This window comes from Carya illinoinensis, chromosome 9 (genome assembly GCF_018687715.1).
Source record: "Carya illinoinensis cultivar Pawnee chromosome 9, C.illinoinensisPawnee_v1, whole genome shotgun sequence".
Taxonomy (NCBI): Eukaryota; Viridiplantae; Streptophyta; class Magnoliopsida; order Fagales; family Juglandaceae; genus Carya; species Carya illinoinensis.
Genome location: NC_056760.1, coordinates 23176916 through 23195418, shown reverse-complemented (window position 1 = coordinate 23195418; position 18503 = coordinate 23176916). Strand labels below are relative to the sequence as shown.

Genomic DNA, 18503 nt, shown 5'->3' with positions numbered 1-18503 from the left:
TCCTCTCTGGTCGAAGTCTTAAAGCGTAGGCCCAAATACAGGAGGCCCAGACTAGCCAGCGACTCATTGGCCCATTAGAGCCCCGCACTGGAGTAGAGGTCGGCCCACAACCCTAAACGTGCAGGAAACCCCCATAACACAAGGAAAGGAGGAACATACCACCTTGGCATTCCCCTATGGAGCCTAGCCTCAAATATCACTGTATAGACAAAGGGATGCAAAACACAGAGAACCTTTGATCATTTGACAGATAGAGGATGAAGAGCTTGATTACGTGGACCTGTAGAGTAGAAGGGATAGGGAGCTACGCCACATTAATTGCGCCACCTGACGTGGTCCCAAATATGCTCTTTCAACTGTAGAAGTGTCAAGTTGTATCAAAGATAAGTCCAGGATCATATTCCACAGTATGGGCAGTGAGTGCCAACATCATTTAGCATCCAATCACAAGCAAAAAAATATGGGTAGTGAGTCTTTTGTTTGTGAATTGATTGATGAGAATTCTAAATGCTGGAAGGAGGATGATGTTAAAGAAATATTTAATGAAGGGGACGATGTTAAAGAAATATTTAATGAAGAGGAAGCTGAGATAATATGTAACATTCCCATAAGTAAGAGGGGCAACGACGAGAAATTCATTTGGGGTTATAATAAGAGTGGGCAATTCACTATAAGTGCATATTATGTGGCTTTGATGAGGAAGATGGCAGCATAAACTGCAACCTAAAACAAAATTTGTGCGGATGATAGATGGAATAAGTTGTCGAAGATGAATGTACTAGGTAAGGTGAAGAATGTCATGTGGAAGGAAGGGAAATATCATCTTGAATACAATGAAAAATCTCTTTAGTTGAAAAATTGTTGAAAATGGATTATGTCCAATTTGTTAGCTTGAAGATGACACAGTTACACATGTTTTGTGGAGCTTCCCAATAGCTAGTGATGTGTGGCTAAATAAATATAGTCCAATTCATAAATGGTCTAGCAATGAGATGGATTTCACACAACTCTGGAAACAATTACTTACAAACTTGCAAAATGAAGAGGTGGAAGACCGTATAGCTATCACCATGAGGGGATTTTGTTTGAGAATGAATAACTATGTCTTCCATGATCAATTTTGGAGTCCGAGTGTAGGGATTCAATCAGCACAAGCAGAATTAGTATAATATCATCAAGCCAATACCTCCCAATATCAGAATATAAGAATGGAAGACAAAAATCTATATACATGGAGAAAACCTTATGGGAATTCAGTTAAAGCTAATTGGGAAGCATTATTTGATTCTAAATCTTTGAAGATAGGGATTGGTTCTGTACGTTATCAGAGATAGTGATGGTATATTCTTGTTTCTCTATGTGCTTCAAAAACCTTTAACTTTGAACCTGTATTAGGAGCATGTTTGGCCCTTAAGAAATTACAACTTTGTGCAGATTTGGGCTTTTAATGTGGTAATTTGGAAGGGGTTGCAAATTTGTTATACAGGCATGTAATAATGATGAAGAATGTTGGTCTTGGTATGGGCAGATTATAAATGATATTCAAGATTTTCTACAAGGGAGGTCTTTGTGGAAATTATCGTATAGGGAATGCAATCAATTAAGTGGCTCATCATCTTGCAAAGCTTGGAGTTCATTGTGAAGAGGAACGTATTATGATAGAAGAAGCACCAATTTCACTTATAGAATATGTAGTGAAAGACAAAGTTTGTATTTCATAATAATCAATAAAGTTATTCTCTGTTTTTTTATTTTTTAAAAAAGAAAATTATCAAAATTATATCATGTCACCAATTTTTTATCTACCTTAAAAGTTAAATATATGGTACTAACAAGGGAGTGAATTACAACAAATTATACTTAAAAAAATGGTAGTTTAAGGAAATAAAGTGTGATTTTCCGGTATGGATGATGTTAGGATGTCCTCTAAATATGCCCCTCAAAAGTGTCTCGATCTAGTGTTACTATTTTCTTTTTTTTTTAATATGAAAAAATATACACACAAATTCACTAGTAATAACTTTTTCAAACATTTAAAAAAAATAAAAAAAATAAAATACACTAAGAACACATTTGTAGAACATGACCCGATCGACCATTTTCCTCCCCGTATAATGGAGTGAAGCAGCCGACAAAAATCTTCATTTCTTGTGTCGGAATAAGAACTAGTGGCTGCTACTAGCACACCAGTGAATATATAGAATCTGAGTTTTCATGAGACTCAGGAAATTAACACGCGGAGTGTGATGAGCATTTGTGACGGCATGTGATCAGATCAACGTGTTAAAAACGATAGTGGAAGGCAATCGAGGTGAATGGACACGAAGGGAAGAGAGGGTAATGGTGAGGCATACTTACGTCCTGTGATGGAAGTGTACAACATTTCTAGAGAAAACTTATGTTTTCGATCGGCAGACTCAAAACATCTCGATGAAATTAGAAAAGAACAAACAAATTGCCAGTACGTAAAATCTCCCGATAGGTCGAAATGGGGAAAAGATTCATTCCGACCCATAGAAGTGATTTGGGCCTCGATGAATCAGTCTAAAGCCCGTAGTGGTTGCTTGGGAGTTGGTACGGTACTGCTTGTACGTTCATCCATAGTAGTAGATAAAAAATTAAGATAATGCTTTATCCATATAAGGTGGCCAAGGTGGCCACTGATTGTAATTTTTATTTTTTTAATATATATATTTTTACTTAATGATTAAGAAAATATTTTTAAATAATATTATATTTTTATTTATTTTTAAAATATATTTAAATATATTAAAAAAATACATATAAAAAATGAAAAAAAAAATTTTGTTTTGCCTTTTCGGTGGCCACCTTCGGTGGCATTTATCTGTACGTAGCAGCGTCCATAAAATTATGATGAATTTGAAACCTAAAATTGTGATTAGACTTAGACGGCAGGTGATGATCAAGCTTTTTCAGAGAGAAATTTAAAACATTTTGTGTATAATAAACAAGGCTTAGCTAATTACTTGCCACCAAACATAATAACCATTTAATTTTCTCAAAGCTCCAAATGCTACCTCAGCAAGCACAGGAATTAAGAGGAGGTGAAAGTCGAAATGCTTTTTTTCTAATTATAGAGATCAACAAATGATCAGCAATACTCCCAGTTGTTCTCTACACTGTTAATGATCTCTAATAGCAATTCCCTGGCTGGCTGAACTGCAAGCTTTTCGCCATAAATTCCCTGAATTCAGAGGAAGTGTACAATAAATAAACATCTGCTAAAACATGTGGAAGTACATGTAACGACTGAGAGAAATTGCAGGAAATGTCACTGTGGCAGTACAAGCTGCCATATTCGGTAAAGCTCCAATTGTACTGTGATTTAGTCGCTGGTTCTAAGTCAGTTACGACTCCCTTTATGTCCTACTCTGATGTTGTAGTTAGTTATGAGTTTGTTTTCATTTGGTGGTTGTACCAAGAAAGACACATATGAAAAGATTCTATTTGCAATCCTAATTATTAACCTACGTACCCAACACGCTATTGATTATTAACCTACTCTAATGTAGAAGCTTGTCGCATTGTTTAGTATAAAAATATTATTTGACTTACGAATTTTCTTTTTTCATGGATGATCTCCAGGGATGTGTTCACATACTGGCTTATAAGTAACAGAAGTTGAAACGTTTTGCTATTGTTCTAAGTAATGGCGGAAAGGTGCCACCAAAAATCATGTTCTTAATTGCTAACCTTAACACAAGATGAAACTAGCATTGCTCCTTTAAAGGTAGTCACATTTGTGTTGATGAATTCAAAGCCAAATGAACTCATGGCCTCCATCAGTGTAGTGAATCCACCCCTTTTCTTCTCGAAGATGATCTTTACCCAAAGTTTGTCCCTATCAATTTCGGTCACCTCAGCCTCTACCTTTGGACAAGAAAAGGAAAGTCACAATTAAAATTATTAAAAGCTTCTGTGTCAAAGTCTTAAATGCATGAACATGAACATATTAACTAGCTGACAGACCTGAATCCCACTTTCCTTCATCTCTTCTGCGGCTTCAACTTTTACTTCGCTTGCTGGATTTGCTCCCACTTCAGATGAAGAAGCTTCGAGTTCGCAAAGCTGTTCCTGAAGAATCTTTACATTCTTCTGAAGTTCCTGAATGTATGTAATTGCATCCTCAATAATAGTTGCTTTATTCATCTATAACCCAACAAAAGAATCCCATCAGAATCTGCAATTTTATCTAGAAAAAACAAGAACTTTGTGGAACTAGCACATTGATTGAAATGCAAAAACACGGAGAATTAAAGGGTGTTGGGCGTTTACATTTGTAATCAGAGGGACTAACGCTCTTAGTTTCAGGAGCCTATCGCTGAGCTTCTGTCTCCTCCTCCTCTCAGCATGCAGGTTTTTAGACTTGTACTCTGTCGTGTCATCATTACTGTAGCTCCTTCGGCCCATCCTTCCAGTACTAGTGCTACCTTCTTCTATTTTGCAGAATTCATCCAAGGCAGTGTCTAAATGTTCCATTTTGTGGGAAAGTTCGTTACTTGATCAAACTAAGTTGGAGAGAGCTCTGCATTAGTTTGATTCAAGCCTGTGTGATTGATTATATAACTGCTTCTCACAAGGTTAACATGCCAGAAAGAGAGAGAGAGAGAGAACTGAAGTTTTTAGCACGGTTCGTGTATTGTTAAAAGAATGGGTAGTTTTAGCATGAGAGAGAGAGAGAGAGAGAGTATCGATCATTGGAATCCCTTTTCTAGCTGGGTATGTTCGGTTAGTTGTAGCCCTATAAAAATAAGAAATATCAAGTAATTACTCGATCGGCATGTTCTGCCTGAATTAAACTGCAGTCAATGCAGTTTGACCCCAAATCTCACTTCTAATCAAGAACAAAATATTAAAGTGCTAATTTATAATAATTCTAAGAATATAATTCTTGATGATTCTTTATTATTAGTCTTGTTGACTGGATAGTACAATATTGAATATGGGTTTGTTATGGGGAGATATTGTCCTCCATGAAGTAAAGCATTGCAGTACGTACAATTATATTCCTGAAGCTAACCATATATGATAGTTTGATCATCTCATGTGGTGTACGTACCATTGTGGATAGTTTGAGAATGCTGAACTTTTCACTTTCGCTTCCTGTACATAATTTCAATACCATTCTTTTTTTTTTTTTTTTTTTTAAGTTCGGTTTGGATAATGAGATGAAATGAGATATCTTTAAATAAAAATTAAAAGTTAAATAAAATATTACTAGAATATTATTTTTTAATATTATTATTATTTTGAGATAAATAAGATGAATTATTTATTATATTTTGTATAAAAATTTAAAAAAATTATAATTATAAAATGAAATGAGATGAATCAATACTTTCACTATTGAGACAGGCCTTAATATTTCAGTACCATTTATATAATATGCAATGGTACATCCTTTTGGGTCTTGCTCTTGCTTAATGGTACATTAAGTCGTACTGCAATGACAACATTAATACTGTCACCTCGTTCTTCCTACAATGCAAATAGAGATTTTTTTTCAATTCTAAAAAAATCCATACTTCAAAAATGACTATCATACATGTTTATCAGACGATAATACAGATGAATTTTGTGTATCAAGCCCAATAATTTTGTATTTAGGCAATGTTTGTTTTCAAATAATTATTTTTAATTATGTCATCGAATTGGATGAATCAATATATAGAGAGACATAATTGATATTAAATGCTCATGTTCGATCTACATTGCCTGAAAATCCTTCAAGGACAATATTAAGAAAAAATCTAATCATCCCTATACATATATCTATTTTTTTTTTTTTCCTTTAGCAAGTATTTTGTGTATGGATGATAAGTAAAAGAACTCATTTATTAATATAACAGGAATAAAAAATAAAAAATAAAAAACCAAAACTAATGTACGATATAGGCAGCTGGATAGAAGGGCTCCAATATTAAATATTGTAGACTAGTACTTGACGGCCGTCTATTTCTCTTTAAAAAAAAAAAAAAAATAGACCATTCAATTTGGTTAAGCAATTCAAGAAGATTTTATTAATTTGCTATGATATAAAATGATTAGTTAGGAATATGTGATGTCAGTATGAAACATTCTTTTCAGAAAAGGATTACCAATCCCTTAGCTTTTGTTTTGTGGGGAAATAATTTAAAATAATTTCTATTGTTTGGAGGACGATGAAACAGTTGATCAACCACCTTATTTTATCAGCAGAGAATTGAAATCAACTGTACACAACCATTGGCCAACAAATTAAAGCATAAGCGAGTTTATTAAGGTTATATATCACAAAACGCTTCCCCCCCCCCCCCCCCCCCCCCCCCCCCGGAAATTTGTATAAGGTGCATAAATAAAGTAATCATATTCCACAGAATAGAAAAAGCATCCGAATACATAATAGGGTCTATCATATTATCATAATTGATAAGGATTACATCAAATTAAATCTATGTGTTTTTCCTAAGCAAATTAAAGTAAAGTCCTCCTTTCCTACCTGTAGGGGGGACTTCAAAAGATGGATAAAAAAACAAAAATTCTCAAGATCTTACTTATCTTCCACCATGGTCACCACAAGAAATAAGTAGTCATGCTTGACTTGTCTTACTACAGCCCTAAGGTGGTTTACTGCCATAATTAACCCAGACAAGGCCACCACAATTCCAACATATGATGATCATGGCGACATTAGGGGCGAGGTAAGGCCGGCCTCCTCAACCATGGTCGTCGAGTCATGCACCTGTGATGTTCATGTCTTGTTTTCCCCATCCTCCTGTTCTTTCCTCTTCACTTGATTCGATATATAGTACGATAAGCGCTCAACTTGGCACAGTCATCCAAACCCAAGGAATGACTAACTTCGCTATCAATTAAATATTTAAGACTCAAAAGCAGTCGAAAACAAGAATTAGCCTGCAACTCAAGACAACAGACCATAAAAGATAGATTGCCACTTATAGTAATCTAGCCAAGATCAAAAAAGAAATTGAAGCCATTCATTGTGGAACTGATAGGATCTAACCTCAAGGACAAACAAGAAGCCTTGAAAGCTTTCTATGGCGCTGTCATCCAAACCCAAAAAATTATTTCAGCAATAAAGTTGCAATTTTTTCTCTCCTCTTAGTTGCGAGGTGAAAAAGTAAGGAATAACTCTATGATCAAAGCGAAAAAGCAAGAGATTAGGATATTGAGAGATGGAAGAAGATAGTATGTAATTCCATTTTTACCCTTTAGCAACTCTAATCTTATTTTTATTTTATTTATTTTTAATAAAAATAAAAGAATGATGACATTATCATATCTGTACGCAAAGGAATCCACATTTTTCGTTTTCGCATGTTTTGCATTTTCCTTTTTAAAACGTGACCTCCAACTTTATAACTCGAACACATTTCAAGGCTTTTAAATGATAACCATGGGATGTGATCTATCCAAATGAGAGCCCTATTTGTAGGGGAGAACAATAACCTACAAAATCTATTGAAACCAACTAGAACCGACCGTTGGGTGCTGGAACCAGACAAGATTGGTGGAGAACCGGTCTGTCAGCATAGAGTCCAAAATCAGTGAACTGATAAATTTTATAATTTATAATTTTTTACTTATATAAAACGATGTGTTTAACTTAAGTAAGTTAAGCAACACCATTTTATTAAAACAACTAAAGAAAAAAATTTAACTAAATGATGTTGTTTTACTAAATAAGACAAACAACATCGTCTTGGTTAGGGCTCTACTCCTACCTTCTTCAATGGCTTAGAATCAAGTCCTCTCTCTCTCTCTCTCTCTAGTCCAACATTCCACTGATGGCCTAGAGATTACTACCTGGCGGTGCCTTTGCCTACTTCTTGCATCTTTGTAAGTGTTCCATCATCGCCGTCCCCGTAATATGTAATTTCTTATTATTAAATATTTAGTTTCTATTAATCTGTATTTTTCCTATTATTTAGTATTTAACTTTTTTATCTATATATGTATTGACCTTTCGAGATTTTGGAGTAAATTTTTGAATCGTTAGGATTAGGGGTGAAAAATAACTGAGAGCCTATTTCTCACTTTGATGATCTTCATGTCCGGTTTGCTGTAACTTTTTAGTTGAGAAAGTTTAAAAACAAGAGCTTTGTTCATTGGATATGTTGTTGTAATGTTATTGTGATGTGAATTATGGAAAGGTGAGTGGCTTAGAATTTCAATTTTCGAGTCTTTTTTCTTCTTCATTTTTTAAAAAAAAAAAAAAACATAACAAAAGGATTTCATTACTCAAACACTAACATCAGTAGATACATAAGAGTATATAGATTGAGGATAGTTGTCTAAAACTGTTACATTTTTTTTTTTCAAAATAGTCGAAGGTCACATGTCTAAAATTGTTACATATTCCTTTAAAATGACAGCTTTCTTTACTAAGATGTGCCTTTGTTTGAGCTAAAAGCAGAGGATGATCAATAAGGAGATTTCTTCTAAACCATAAACTACGAGCTATAAACATCATTAAAGCCATATCTGTCTTAGATAATCTTTGCTGAAAGTACATGCATAACTACTGAAAAATCAAACGTTGTAAAGTGAATTTTTCAAGAGCCATATAGCAAGAATCCCACACATCCTGTGCAAAAGAACATCCCCACAATAAATGCTCAATAGTTTCAGCTTTGAAATAGCATATAAGCCAGCTGAAGTCTTCCAACACCTTCCTTTTATAAAGATTTCAACCTATAGGTAAAAGATTGTTACATGCCTTCCAAGTAACAATCTTAATAGTATTAGGAATGTTAGAATGCCAAATACAATCACACTACTCAACCTCCAACACTCAATACACCAATAATATAGCCCAACCTTCTCAAATTCACTTAATCATAGGGGTGGTAACATGTGACACAACTCGTTAATCCAACACGACATGAACAAGACCAGTTAACACAATTTGACACCCTTAACCAATCAGGACATATACGTCATGCAAACAACCGATACTTTCAAGTTAAACAAACTTATTCTCTACATGTCAAATAACCAAACAGCCCAGAAATTGACATATCAAACAGACTTCACATTCCAAGTCCACTCCTTCCTCAATCTACAACATTACAATCAAGAGAACTTCCACACACCTACCCATCACAAATTCAAGTAATTAAACAATTCTAACATGCAAATAGGTGCACCATAAATTCCCAACAAACACTAATACACAAGTCACAAACATAAACGATGGTTACAAGGCTAAAGCTAGTGGGTACCTTATTCAATCTCATAGTAGTGGCTGTTTAGGTTATGTGAGTGAGATGCTACTGCTTAGGAATGAATTAATTTCCTATGACCCAGTAGCAACATTACAATTTGAGTTCCAAAATGGGGATATCACACAATGCAAAAGAATAAAATCAGACAAAGCAGAAAAGAGAAAATACCTTAGTGGCTAGAGGCATACGTGGACTTTGGTAGCCTCAATGTGTCATGGCCTAAATATTAGAGAGAGAGAGAGAGAGAGAGAGAGAGAGAGAGAGAGAGAGAGAGAGAGAGAGAGAGAGAGAGAGAGGGAGAAACGAGATACAAACTGAGACAATAGAGACTTATCGACATCGGCAAGGGGGAAATCACGAACAATGGCATTGATGGGAAGCATGCAACACAATGATCGATAACTAGGAAGAGGGAACATCTAGGGGAAGAGAGAGAGAGAGAGAGAGAGAGAGAGAGAGAGAGAGAGCCAATGAGGGGAGAACTAACGGAGAAAACTAGACAGATATTAGTTGGAGAGGAAGACTTATCGGCTTCATAACGTGCGACAATGTATAACAGTTGAAATCGGATGGAGATAAGGGAGAGAATCCAAGGGCATGCTATGGCAATGGAAACCAAATTGAAGAGAGAGAGAGCAAGAGATAGGGAAAGAGCAACTATTTAGAGAAATGAGGTACACACAAAGAGAGTGAAATAAGCGAATTTGTGTAACGGAAGAAAGGGAAGGGGAAGGGTGTTGGTGTAGAGGAGAGAAAGTGATGGGGATGGAGAGAAAAAAAGGTCAAGGAAAAAAACTACAAACCAAAACTACGTCGTTTCTTTAGGCAGCTGGGATTTTCCTTGGCCTAGGTCGAGGCTTGGGCCGGGTGTTATATATGCACCCCATCTGATCTCTACAATTATAGATGATGGTAATGGCAGTGTTGAGACAAGGATGTTATAGTAAGTGAGATCAATCATTCTCTACCTTTGAATCTGCTACTGCCAAAATAGAGGTGGACCAATATTTATGGTGAGTGAGGCCCGAACACCTCTTTTGTGTTGCTGATTTGGTAGAAACTTAATAAGTCTAACTATAATATATTTGCAAGGATTGCACGAGACTTGTTAGCTATGCCTATTGTTGCATCCAAGTTAGCATTTAATATGGGAGGTCATGACGTGTTTGATTTTTTTCAGAGTTCATTGGCTCTGAGAGTTGTCCAAACCCTATTTGTGCTCAAAATTGGTTGAACATCTGTTGACATTTACTGGTATTCAAGAGTCCATGGATGATATTGAGAACTTCATTATGGAATTGGGTAATTTTATGACATTCATTATATTTTAAATTTTATTTTTTATATTTTTCATAATCAAAATTCCCTAATATTTGATGTTTTCATCTTATCTATGTTTCTATATAAAGTTAGGTGCATAATCAAACGTCACAACGATTAATGAAGATTAAAGCATCAATAGTGAAGACAAAAGAATTTATTTATCTTATAATTTTGTAGTTGTGAAACTTTTATGTAGTAATATTTGTATAATGCTTATGAGATTTTTTATTTTTATTTTTGATTGAACTTGAGACTTGGCAACTTGGTTTGTATTGTGAATTAGACATCTAGCAGAGTCTTGAACAATTAAAATGGAACTTAAAATATTAAAATTGGACTCTAAAATATCACTACATCAAATTAGGACATTAATTGAACCCCAAAATACTCTAGGCATAGACAAAAGAAAGGCCCAAAAGTTAGACTTCTGGAGGCCCAAACTGAAGAACTGATTGCAGACTGGCTTACATCGAATTGGCTTATTCTTTGCCCTTGTTTCGATCAGTTTGGACAAATAAATTGGCTAGTTAGTTAGGTATGGTTTTGGGCTAGAACCTAACTGACCGATTAGTTTTTCACCCCTACCTATTTCAGTTTCAAAATCTGTGGGAGATTATTATTAATGAATTTACATAGACCAAGGAGGAGCAAGAAGCCTCATACATTGAAAATGAGAAAAAGACTCTTAAAGAGTAAAGAAAGAAGGATAAAAAAGCATTCTTCATACTCTACCAAGGGTTCGTTGTGGCTACCTTCAAAAAAGTTGTTGAAGCAATAATAAGTGAGCAAGCATGGGAGATTCTGGCTTCCATTTTCAAAGGAGATGAAAGGGTGAAACGGATTCACTTTCAAACATTACGAGACAAATTTGAGGCTCTTGACATGAAGGAAGGTGAAAGGGTTTCCGATTATTTCTCACGGTTATTGGTGATCATGATTAGTTTTAAAAGAAACAATGAGAATATCGATGACATTAAGGTCATCAAAAAGGTCCTTTGATCCCACCCTCCTAAATTTTAGCATGCGGCTATAGCTATCGAAGAGTCTAAAGACTTGGAGAAGCTTGCCATTGAGGAGTTTACGGGTTCTTTTCTAGTGTATAAACAAAGGATGCAAAAGATTGCTAATTCTATTGTGTTAGAACAAGCACTGAAGCAAAAAATAACTATAAATGATCGAGGGAAATCCAACCCCAAGGTCATGGTAAAGGCAGGGGCGTGAAGTCACAAACAAGTTGACCAAGTCAACTAGATTATAGAATAGAGGTTAGAGATGGCGAGGCAACTGACGAAATGGAAGATCCACACATGGTCTTGGAAACACCAAGAATATCCAATGTTATAACTATAACAAGTATGGTCATTACACTTCGGATCGTTGGCACAATGAAAATTAATAAGCAAATTTTTTAGTTACATCTTAAACAAAGTGGGAGAATTACTTTTACGGAATCAAAGAACGTGTGCCATGGAAGTGGCACCTTCGCTTTGGCCACCTATATCTCAAAGCCTTAAGCTACTCTTTTCATCAAGCGTGGTGCATGGGTTATGAAACGATTGCAAAGGAACACTCTCAATTGAAGTTCCACCAAGTACCCACCACCTTTGCAAACTGCCACAATGTCCACATCACAAAGAAACCCTCCACTTATATAGGAGATAGCAATGGTAGATCCTCCACAAATCAAAGTAGAGTCAAGATGAGAAATCTCAGAAAAATCTATGAACAGACAAAAGATTGAGAGACTAATATTTTCTGTATATATGCTGATGATGAGCCTCTCACCTTTCAAGAGGCTGTAAAAGAAGATTGTTGTCAATCAACAATGTTGGAAGAGATCCATGCCATCCAAAGCAATGAATCATGAAAGTTGACAACACTCCCACCAAACCAGAAGGCTATTTGTTTTAAGTGAGTATACAAGATCAAGCCCACTATAGAAGATGGAGTTGAACGTACAAGATGGGACTTGTAGCTAAAGGCTTCAATAGAAGTATGGTGTCAACTATGAAGAAGCTTTTGCACCAGTTGTAAGACTTGATACTGTGAGATTGTTGGGGAACTATTTGCTACTTGCTACTTATTATAGATGGAAGATATACCAACTTTACATCAAATTTTCCTTCCTTCAATTGTATCGTTGAAGAAAAAGTGTACGTTTAACAATTAGAAGGCTTCATAAAGAAAGGATAAAAAAATAAGGTGTATCCCCTAAAGAAGGCATTGTATGGCTTAAAATAGGCACTAAGCACGTGGAATGGATGCATTGATAATTCCATCCATCAGAATGGTTTTATCATATGCCTATATGAGCAAGTAGTCTATATGAAGAAAAATATCATTTTGAATTTATAATCATTTTCCATTATGTTGATGATCTTTTGTACACAAGAAATTGTGAGGAAATGATTGAGGAATTCAAAAAATTAATATTTAAAGAGTTCGAGATGATAGACAACGGGTCGATGTCCTACTTCCATGGTATTGAAGTGAAATGTGAGGAAATGATTGAGAAATTCAAGCAATCAATATTTAAGGAGTTTGAGATGACAAGCAACAAGTTGTGTCCTAGTTCCAAGGTATTAAAGTGAAGCGGCAACAAGATGGAGTTTCTATATCCCAGAAGAAGTACACGATGTATATTTTAGAAAAACTCAAAATAGATGGTTGTAATTCTGTGAATACTCTTGCTGCAATGCATACAAAATTATCGAAAGAAAGAGATGAGAGAGTCATTGAGACATCTGGTTATAGAAGCTTGGTTGAAACCTTGAGGTACTTGATCATCACAAAACTTTTGTAATCTTCAGTTGATATATGGGGTGGCCAATGAAACTCAATGGTTAATTGCAAAAAGAACCTAAGATATATCAGAGGCACCTAGAACTCTTATTTTCTATATGCTTATGATGAAGAAACAAACTTAGTTGGTTATTCAGATAGTGATTGGGAGAGTGATCAAGATGAAAGGAAAAGGAAAAGTATTACCGACTATGTGTTCTATGTCAGTTCAAAGAAATAAGGAATTATAGCCTTATCTACTTGTGAAGCAGAATGTGTGGCCACCTCTCTTGCTACAAGAAAACTGACTTTTTGCGTCATCTAAATTCACTATAAAAATAAAAAATAAAATAAAAAGAGTTGTTAATAAATAATTGCAATACGTTTTGTATTTTTTGTGATGAATTTAGGTGACGTGTAAAGCTATTTTTCTTGTCGTGTCTCCTGTACAGTTTGTGAAGCTATAAGGGTAAGGAAGTCTAACCAAATCCAACGTTTGAAGACTTTTGGGTATTCTACAAATAAGACTTTGTAGTTTGTAAGTATCTATTAGTTTCTCAATATTATCTTCTTCTTCTTCTTCTTCTTCTTCTACTCTCTCTCTCTCTCTCTCTCTCTCTCTCTCTCTCTCTCTACAATGTGTCATTTTATTTTTCAAGAATTTCTTTATGATCATTAAATATTTGAAAAGTTGTACAAAAAATCTTATATTCCTATATGATGATGCATTGTAATATATTTCAAGAGTATTAAGTAATAGTACGAAAAGCTCTTCAGTTGCTTTTGTCCTCAATTTAGATAAATTTATCCCTTCATGTTGTTGTCATCTTCTCTTATTTGCTTGTAATGAACATAGTCCTTATCCCATTCTTGTAACACCTCATTCCCCTAGACTTAAGAAAAACGTCACTTTTAGAAATCTAGTGCACCACTATGTTACTAACCTTGACTTAAAAAATCTTCCTCTTGTGAAGCGCTAGGTACAAAACATCCTATAAAATAAAATATTCATTACTAATTAAAATACTTAAAAATTTAAAAAATAGTCTACTTAAACACTTGTTAAAATTCATTAAGTTTAATGTGCATAACGAAATAACTTGGCAAAATGAAAGTCATAAAACTTATCATATTATAAACTGTCTAGGCCTCTGTCTTACCTATTGCATGTGCCAATTAAATATAGGCCGACTAGCTTCATAATTATTAAATGGGTTTTATCTCAATTATTGAGCCTAATAACATTCCATAATCCATTTAAATAAATTTTGGGCTTGTGCCTTATTCAAAATTATTAAATAAATCCCAATTGGACTTCCCAAAATTATATTGAGCTTTCAAAACCATCCAAAATCATTATCTATATCTCATGCCTTAAAATGAGCTATTGGACATAATTAAAAATTCTTAGTTAATTAAATAAATAGTAGCTTGTGGGTTTAGTTAATTAAATAAATAGTAGCTTGTGGGTTTATCTAATATTGTCCATTAAACTAAATTTAGATCGAAGAAAATTAATCATATTCCAACCCTAATAATATTGTCCATGAGAAGCTTTGTGTCCCCGTTCCTTTTTCTCGTCACCAATTGGACTTGCATGAGCTGGATGTCTTCATAGTTCAAGGCCTCCTTTTTGGGCTCCTTCGGAATACCAATGCAATATTTTCACAGACTAGTCTGCTATTGTTATCTTGGGCTTCAGATAACAACAATTCAAGGCCTTCTTTTTGGGCCTCATCTGTCTGGTCCTTGTTGAAATATCTAGCTTTCATGTCTTCAATATTTTCTCTCCTTATGGTGCCCAGCTATATTTAGAGTATTGCTATTGTCACAAAAATATTATAAAAAAATAATTCTATAAATTGACGAAAGTGTATAAAATTTATTAAATCTACTTTATAATAAATATAAGTTTACAATCTAACAAATCACATCATGGTATATCAATTTGTATGATTTGTAAAAAAAAGTCTCTCGTAACCGTTTTCCCGCCTTGGAGAGCGATTGCAGAGGAGTGTGAAGTCTTCATCTTCCAAGACGAAGAAGTGTCTGGCCTCATGCTTGCTTTGGTGAGCAGAGTGTTGAGTTGGTTGAGGAACGAGCTATGGAGGAAATGGAGGTGGTTTGGAGGAGACTGAAATTGAACGACGAAGAGGATTGTCCGATAGAAATTCAGAAGAGATGGACTGGAGTGATGCAAGGGAAAGAAGATCGTAGTCTGATTGGTAAAATTGTTCTGGAAAGAAGGATCGGGAAGGATACAGCCAGAACTATGATGAAAAGAGTATGGAAGGTAGGTAAGCCTCTGGAATTTCAAGAGATTGATAGAAACTGTTATGTAATCACATTTGCTTCCCGTAGAGATAAATTGAGAGTGATGAGTGGTTGTCCATGGTTGTTTGACAATCACCTGTTTGTTTTAAAAGATTTTGATGGAGAAACTCAACCTAGCATGATAGATTTTGATCATGCATGCCTCTGGATTCAGATGTTGAATCTACCACTGAGCTATATGAATAAGACAATTGGGGAAGTAATAGGGAGATCTATGGGGGAGGTTGTGGAGGTTGATGTACTGGAAGATGGTTCAGGTTGGGGTAGATGTCTGAGGGTGAAGGTTGAATGTGATCTGAAAAAACCTCTAGCCCAAGGAAGAACAATTGTAGTGGAAGGGAAGAAATTTTGGGTACCTTTTCAGTATGAAAAGTTGCCGAGAATGTGCTTTAAATGTGGGAGAATAGTCCATGAAAAGGATGGTTGTAAGGAGACTGCTGAAAGCTCTGGCCAGTATGGTGTTTGGCTTAGAGCTATACCTCAATCAAGGAAGAATTCAGTACAGAAAGGGGAACAAAAAGAAAAAGAAAAAAGAGAGGAAAAGGAAGAGCAAGGGAGTCAAAATTTGAATATAGTGGAGGAAGATGGGGTATTAAGAAAGGATGTGAATAGAGAAGAAATGGAGGAAACAGGAAGTAAAATGAGGCAGGAAGAGAGCAAAAAAAAATGAGAATCAGGTTGGGGTTCCACAGTCTCCAGATCTATTGCAAGATGTGAATAAGGAGAGGTCAGTTGGTAGTGGAAAACAAAAGGAGTTCCAGGTTACTATATCTGGAAATGAGCAGTTAATTGAGAATTTATATGCAGGTGAAGGGGATGATAGTAAGATGGTCTCGAGGTGGAAAAGGAGAACTAGAGCTAGGCCTGAGTCAGGTAAGACTACTAGTCACTCCTTGATAAAAAGAGGTTTTTAGGAGATTGAAGAGTTTAGTGAGGTGATGGTGGATGGTAAAAGGTTCAAGGGTATTTCTGAGATGGTTTGTGATGAAAACAGACCAGGGGTGGTGGCTGCTGAGCAGCACCACCCAGCATTATGAAAATTATATGTTGGAACTGCCGAGGGCTTGGCAACCCTCGGACAGTTCAGGACCTTAGCCTATTGGTTAAGGACAAGTGGTCCACATTGGTGTTTGTGTGAGAAACTAAAGCAAAAAGTAGTAAAATCTCGAATTTACAAAGGAAGTTAGGCATGGAAGGATGCCTTGTGGTGGATTCTGATGAGAGGAGAGGAGGTATGGTTTTGTTATGGAGGCATGAGAATGAAGTAGAGGTGATTAATTACTCAAGTTGGCATATAAGTGTCATGGTTAAAGAGGAGAAGGAAGGAAAGGATTGGCAATTCACAGGTTTTTATGGACACCCTGAAACTAGAAAAAGAGAGCTATCTTGGGAACTGTTAAGGCAGCTAAGACCTAAGCATGGAGTTGCTTGGTGTGTAGGGGGTGATTTTAATGAAATACTGTGGCATAAGGAGAAGGTGGGAGGTAGAAGAAGACCAGATAGTCAGCTTGATTTATTTAGAAACACTTTGGAGGATTGTGGTTTGAATGACATTGGCTGTAGAGGCAGTGCTTATACCTGGTCTAATAAACATGATGATAACTCCTTTACAAAGGAAATATTAGACAGGTTTGTAGCAAATGAGAAGTGGAGATCAGACTTCAAGGAGATAAAAGTTGAGGTACTGATTGGAAGATGTTCTGATCATCAACCTATTTTACTTACTGTTACTCCAGGAGAGCAGAGAAAGAGAAGGCAAAACTATCCTTTTAGGTTTGAAGCCTGTTGGATGAAACAAGATGATTGTGAACAAATTATAAAGAAGGGTTGGGAGAGAGGCTTGCTTATGGAAGAATCTGTGCAGAGAGTCCAAATTGGACTATAGTTTTGTAGTGAAGCTTTATCATTCTCCTTCAAGAAGAAAGATAAGGGAAGAGTCCAAGAGATAGACCAGATCTCAAAGAGAATAAAGATGCTGCAACTGGATATGTCACAGGAAAACATGGTTGAAATGAAGATGCTGCAAGAAAGGGTTGGGTTGTTATTAGAAATGGAAGATATCAAATAGAGGCAACGTGCAAAAAGAAATTGGTACACTTTAGGGGATAAAAAAACCAGATTCTTTCATGAGTGTGCAAACCAAAGAAGGAAAAGGAATAAAATAGTTTCAATACTAGATGATCAATCAGTTTTGAGAGAGGATGAGGAGGGGATTGTAGTGGCTTTTCGAGACCATTTTTCTGAGGTGTATTCAAGTGCCAAACCATCAGAAAAAGCTATAAATGATTGCATTGCTGAGATAGAACCAAGAGTGTCAGAAGCTATGAACCACTTCCTTGAGAAGACTTTTACAAAGGAAGAGGTGGTGAGTGCTTTGAAGATGATGGGACCTATGAAAGCCCCTGGGCCTGATGGCTTTGGGGCATGTTTCTATCAAGAGTTTTGGCATGTGGTTGGTAAAGAGGTAGTTGATGTAGTGTTAAAATTCTTAAATGGAGGCAGTTTGCAAAGGAATGTTAATCAGACTTTCATAGCACTGATACCTAAAGTTAAAGACCCAAGGAGTGTTAATGAATTCAGGCCTATTAGTCTTTGCAATGTATTTTACAAGATCATTGCAAAGACTCTTGCAAATAGACTTAAAAAGGTCATGGATGAGATCATCTCAAGAAGCCAAAGTGCTTTTATTCCTGGGAGGTTGATTTCTGACAACATTATTGCAGCTTATGAAGTGTTGCACACCATGAAGTGTAGACAGAAGGGTAGGGTGGGAAGCATGGCTGTGAAGCTGGATATTTCTAAAGCCTATGACAAGGT

The 18503-nt window shown here is 35.7% G+C and overlaps 2 protein-coding genes and 1 long non-coding RNA gene across 3 annotated transcripts; 1 reads left to right on the top strand and 2 right to left on the bottom strand.

Moving 5' to 3' along the window:
• Nucleotides 1-2975: 2975 nt before the first annotated feature.
• Nucleotides 2976-4720, bottom strand: LOC122277719 (transcription factor DYT1-like). Its single transcript, XM_043087812.1, has 4 exons — nt 4297-4720; nt 3991-4170; nt 3715-3891; nt 2976-3205 (listed from the first exon to the last, which is right to left on the bottom strand). The coding sequence occupies exons 1-4, from the start codon at nt 4498-4500 to the stop codon at nt 3113-3115; spliced, it is 654 nt and encodes a 217-aa protein (XP_042943746.1). The 5' UTR covers nt 4501-4720; the 3' UTR covers nt 2976-3112.
• Nucleotides 4721-6348: 1628 nt separating this feature from the next.
• On the bottom strand, nt 6349-7176 carry LOC122277418. The gene is made up of 2 exons (XR_006229005.1): nt 7025-7176; nt 6349-6915 (listed from the first exon to the last, which is right to left on the bottom strand). It is a non-coding gene; the product is annotated as an uncharacterized LOC122277418 (long non-coding RNA).
• An 8280-nt stretch (nt 7177-15456) lies between these two features.
• On the top strand, nt 15457-16723 carry LOC122276936. The gene is made up of 3 exons (XM_043086823.1): nt 15457-16275; nt 16494-16559; nt 16601-16723. The coding sequence occupies exons 1-3, from the start codon at nt 15457-15459 to the stop codon at nt 16721-16723; spliced, it is 1008 nt and encodes a 335-aa protein (XP_042942757.1).
• Nucleotides 16724-18503: the final 1780 nt, after the last annotated feature.

Bases quoted from the DNA above. Each gene is read 5' to 3' on its own strand.
- LOC122277719 (XM_043087812.1), bottom strand. From the start codon at position 4,500: ATGGAACATTTAGACACTGCCTTGGATGAATTCTGCAAAATAGAAGAA. The intron at 4,171-4,296 runs GTAAACGCCCAA...GTTGGGTTATAG, and splicing joins TAGTCCCTCTGATTACAAAT to ATGAATAAAGCAACTATTAT. The intron at 3,206-3,714 runs GTTAGCAATTAA...CTCTGAATTCAG, and splicing joins TAGTTTCATCTTGTGTTAAG to GGAATTTATGGCGAAAAGCT.
- LOC122276936 (XM_043086823.1), top strand. From the start codon at position 15,457: ATGGAGGAAATGGAGGTGGTTTGGAGGAGACTGAAATTGAACGACGAA. The intron at 16,276-16,493 runs GTATTAAGAAAG...ATTTATATGCAG, and splicing joins ATATAGTGGAGGAAGATGGG to GTGAAGGGGATGATAGTAAG. The intron at 16,560-16,600 runs GTAAGACTACTA...AGAGGTTTTTAG, and splicing joins TAGAGCTAGGCCTGAGTCAG to GAGATTGAAGAGTTTAGTGA.